General features: G+C 43.3%; 1 protein-coding gene across 1 annotated transcript; it reads left to right on the top strand.

Annotated features, from left to right (window-relative positions):
- Positions 1-521: 521 nt before the first annotated feature.
- LOC133908272 (cytochrome P450 CYP72A616-like) lies at positions 522-3,839 on the top strand. The gene is made up of 5 exons (XM_062350270.1): positions 522-879; positions 1,495-1,715; positions 1,832-2,076; positions 2,448-2,829; positions 3,228-3,839. Exons 1-5 carry the CDS (start codon positions 573-575, stop codon positions 3,651-3,653), a joined length of 1,581 nt encoding a protein of 526 aa, XP_062206254.1. The 5' UTR covers positions 522-572; the 3' UTR covers positions 3,654-3,839.
- Positions 3,840-4,275: the final 436 nt, after the last annotated feature.

Here is a 4,275-nt window from a genome sequence, read left to right as displayed (position 1 = left end):
GATCTACCCACCGGTTGTGTCCACCACCCCACAGGGAGTACTGCTAGCTCTCGATCAGTCGTCATCGTGAGCGTGCATGCGCCGATTGGATTAGATTTTCCGTTTTTTTTTATACATGCACCACATCTAACCTTGCAAAACCTTAAAAGAATAAAATTTACGAATAAAATTTGAGAAAGTGGGGTGATGTTTTTTCCAAACCGCACCAATTGTGATTTTGGTCCCGTAAATGAAATCCAAAACCTGTCGAAACCATCTAGTTGTAACTACTATTTTATGAATAATAATAGCAGCAATAATAAACACAAAGGTCATTTTCAACATACATGTTTTAGTTTTAGACTAAAGATGTGTAAATTCGAAGAAGTTTATGAAGTACGTAACATTTATGAATTTCGCAAAAAGAAAATAATCTTTATGAATTTTGTTTTCAAACCCACGGAAACTCAAGTACAAAAGGTGAAGTAGCCAAAATGCAGACGTGTCGGCCCAGCCGTCCTATATTTAAGCGGAGTACATCACCTGATCCCTTCTCTGCTTTTCTGTTCCTATTCCACTGCACCACGAAGCCAATGGCGACCCGAGCTCTGCTCATGCTGCGGGAGGCCTCGCCGTGGGCCCTGGCTGGCGCGGCGGCGGCCGCGGCGATGCTGTGGCTGGCGGCCTGGACGCTGGAATGGGCATGGTGGACGCCGCGGCGGCTGGACCGGGCCCTGCGGGCCCAGGGCCTCAAGGGCACCAGGTACCGCCTCTTCACCGGCGACCTGAGGGAAAACGCTCGGATTAATCGGGAGGCTCGCACGAAGCCGCTACCGCTCGGCTGCCACGACATCGCCCCCCGCGTGCAGCCCATGCTCCACAACTCCATGAAGGAATACGGTAACTTCTATGCACTCCAATCATTGCCCCCATCCAAAGATTATTCCTTTCGTCTCCGTTTTTGTTATGCCAAAATTGGTAGCTTTGGTATTGAGGCAACATGATTTATTGCGACCCTTACGATATGTTCGTCGTGAACTCCGAAAAGGGGCACACATAAGTTACGGAGTAGATTGGAAGTTCAGTAATCAGAACGTGATGTAATGTTGGGGATTAGCCTGGGTTACAGACTTAGCAGAACAATCATCTAGGTCACGTGATTCTGTTACCATGCCCAAAATAGCTAGATTGTATGGCTAAACAGGTTGAGAAAAGGAGCTGCAATTATTTCCCCTCATATCAACTAGCGCGCAGTATGTTCTGAAAAGAATACAGGGATACTTGTGTGCGTGTACTAGACACTTGACAGGGCCAACATGTTCTGAAAAGAATACAGGGATACTTGTGTGCGTGTACTAGACACTTGACAGGGCCAACTATCCATTTAGAGCATGCACTTTGATTGCAAGTAACAAAATTATCGATTATGATATCCTGTGACAACCACCTCCTAAGAAAATGCTTTGGATGCAGTCTGCTAGTCTTCTTACTTAAACATTTTAAACTCTAATGCAGGGAAAATGTCATTCACTTGGTTTGGTCCGACGCCAAGGGTGATGGTTTCAGACCCGGAATTAGTGAGGGAGGTTTTGTCTAACAAGTTTGGCCACTTTGGTAAACCAAAGAGTAGCCGTATCGGAAAGTTGCTAGCCAATGGGGTTGTAAATCATGAAGGCGAGAAATGGGCAAAGCATAGGAGGATTCTCAATCCTGCCTTCCATCTTGAGAAGATAAAGGTATTTGTTTGCTGCTTTCTCTTTAGATGACTTTCTTTTTCTCAATTCAAATTGCAGCATGTCGTATATTGGATAATGCGCTCCATAGTAGACTAATGATGATGTTTCATTCACAGCGGATGCTGCCAGTATTTTCTACCTGTTCTGTCGAAATGATTACTAGATGGGAGAATTCGATGCTTTCTGAGGGATCTTCTGAGATAGACGTCTGGCCTGAGTTCCAGAATCTTACTGGAGATGTTATCTCAAGAACCGCGTTTGGTAGCAGCTATCAGGAGGGGATGAAAATTTTCCAGCTGCAAGGAGAACTAGCTGAACGTTTTATACAATCTGTCCAAACAATATTTATCCCAGGATATTGGTTTGTTCTTTTTCCTCTAATTAGGAGAGAAATTTTATACATGTGAAGTCACATGTCCAAGCATTTGTCAAGCGCCTACATGTTTCTACATATGAATATTTTAGTAATTACTCCTATCCATGTTTTTGTAACCTTATATCAATTCTAGTAAAGGGCGAGGTACAGAATGATGTTTTTCCGTGCAAGAATATTTTGAGCACTATTAACATTTTAACTACTCCTAAAATTCATTGCTCAAGTGTTGTAGGGAGAGAAAAGACTGGATAAAAGAAATCAGCATAAGAGAATGCAATTGTTCTCCTTTCCGTAGCCGCAGTTTTGCTGTAGCAATTATGAATTTGTTCTGTAGTAACACTGTTGAACATATGCAGGTTCTTGCCCACCAAAAATAACAGAAGGATGAGAGAAATTGATCGAGAGATCCGCAAAATTCTGCATGGAATAATTGGCAAAAGAGAGAAGGCTATTAAAAATGGCGAAAGAAGTACTAACAATGATATGCTGGGCTTATTACTGGAGTCAAACATGAGGCAATCAAATGGGAATGCGAATCTAGGAATGGCAACAGAAGATGTGATTGAGGAATGCAAGTTATTTTACTTCGCAGGTATGGAGACAACATCTGTCCTGCTTACTTGGACGTTCATCGTGCTAAGCATGCACCCAGAGTGGCAAGAGCGGGCAAGAGAAGAAGTGTTGAGCCACTTTGGAAGAGCTAGACCAGATTTTGATAGCTTGAGCCGTCTGAAGATTGTAAGTACAAAATCAATGTTATATTTTATCGTGAAATTTAAAAGTTGCATCTAATTTCTTTGTTAAATGGAAACTAAATAAAGTAGGATTTAGTAGATAAGTTTTGAAATGCTTTATTTTCATTCAATTAGACGCTAGCTAATAATCCTGAGCTTGTGATTCTGGTGGAAAACTACTGGTTTACTTTACTTCTAAAATGGTTGGGTTAAATCGTAGATATGCTAACATTGATACCTTGAATCCATGTGAATCTGTGAATATGCTGCCGAAACATGGTGGAGAGAACTCACCGATCATTGTTAAATCGGAACCTTTTTAGGGAATAAATAGGAAAGCTTGTGTTTTTCCATGTCGTATAACTGCGGCAACAATCTTGAACTTGTTTTATGTATGCTCAGGTAACCATGATTCTATACGAGGTCCTAAGGTTATACCCACCGGTGACTTTTATAACCAGGAGGACATACAAGGAAATGGAGCTCGGTGGCATCAACTATGCTGCAGGTGTGAACCTTCTGCTGCCCATGCTCTTCATTCACCATGATCCCAACGTCTGGGGGAAAGACGCAAGCGAGTTCAATCCGGAGAGGTTCGCGGACGGCATCTCCAACGCGACCAAGTATCAGGCCGCCTTCTTTCCATTCGGCGGGGGTCCCAGGATCTGCATCGGCCAGAACTTCGCACTGCTGGAAGCAAAGATGGCGCTGTGCACCATCCTCCAGCGCTTCTCCTTTGAGCTCTCGCCGTCCTACACCCACGCGCCTTACACCGTCTTAACCCTGCACCCCCAACACGGTGCTCAGATCAAGTTGAGGAAGCTCTGAACATTCTGCTCATGTTGGCCTGAAACGTATATATACAACAGAATAGTGATTTTACATGTTCTATGTAGTTTAGATTTTGAGCTTTGAAATGAGTAAAGGGAGATTGTGTACGAACGGAGAAGTTGCACGTTGTGGCCATCACGTCGCTAATTAATTCGTCTACTAATAAAAATTCAGTTCAGATCAGTCCTCCCTCTATTTTTGTGAATCAAGACAAGGAGGATGCGCTGGCTGCTGCCGCTATTTATGCCGTCCAAATGAATTTTTGAAGGAGCCTACTTCGCTCCAACCGCGGTGGTTCATTATTTGGCAAAGGAGGCAGCCATGGCGAGGCTTGCTGTGAACCAGGATCAAATATGAGGTGTTGCTCTTTTTCTTTTGTTGACTAAGTTGTTCTTTTATCTCTTTGTTATCGTGCTTACGATCCTGTAGTTATCTCAGTCCCAGCCGGTGAGGCTGGCTTGTGTGTGTTTTGATCTCTCGTATTATAATGAATGGCAGAGCTCTGCCGAATTTTAGGTCTGCGCAAGAGAAGAATCAAGAAGGAAGAAGCTGTTGGAACTGATGTTCCAAATAAGGTAAACCTTCGTTTATAGAGAAAGTCGAAGGGTTTTTAAGGTGA

The sequence above is a fragment of the Phragmites australis genome, chromosome 2, assembly GCF_958298935.1.
Source record: "Phragmites australis chromosome 2, lpPhrAust1.1, whole genome shotgun sequence".
Lineage (NCBI taxonomy): Eukaryota > Viridiplantae > Streptophyta > Magnoliopsida > Poales > Poaceae > Phragmites > Phragmites australis.
Note: the sequence above shows the minus strand (reverse complement) of the source record. Positions and strands in the feature narration are given on the sequence as shown.

Coding starts and splice junctions, on each gene's coding strand:
- LOC133908272 (XM_062350270.1), top strand. CDS start 573: ATGGCGACCCGAGCTCTGCTCATGCTGCGGGAGGCCTCGCCGTGGGCC. Junction 880..1,494: donor CAACTCCATGAAGGAATACG/GTAACTTCTATG, acceptor ACTCTAATGCAG/GGAAAATGTCATTCACTTGG. Junction 2,830..3,227: donor GCTTGAGCCGTCTGAAGATT/GTAAGTACAAAA, acceptor ATGTATGCTCAG/GTAACCATGATTCTATACGA.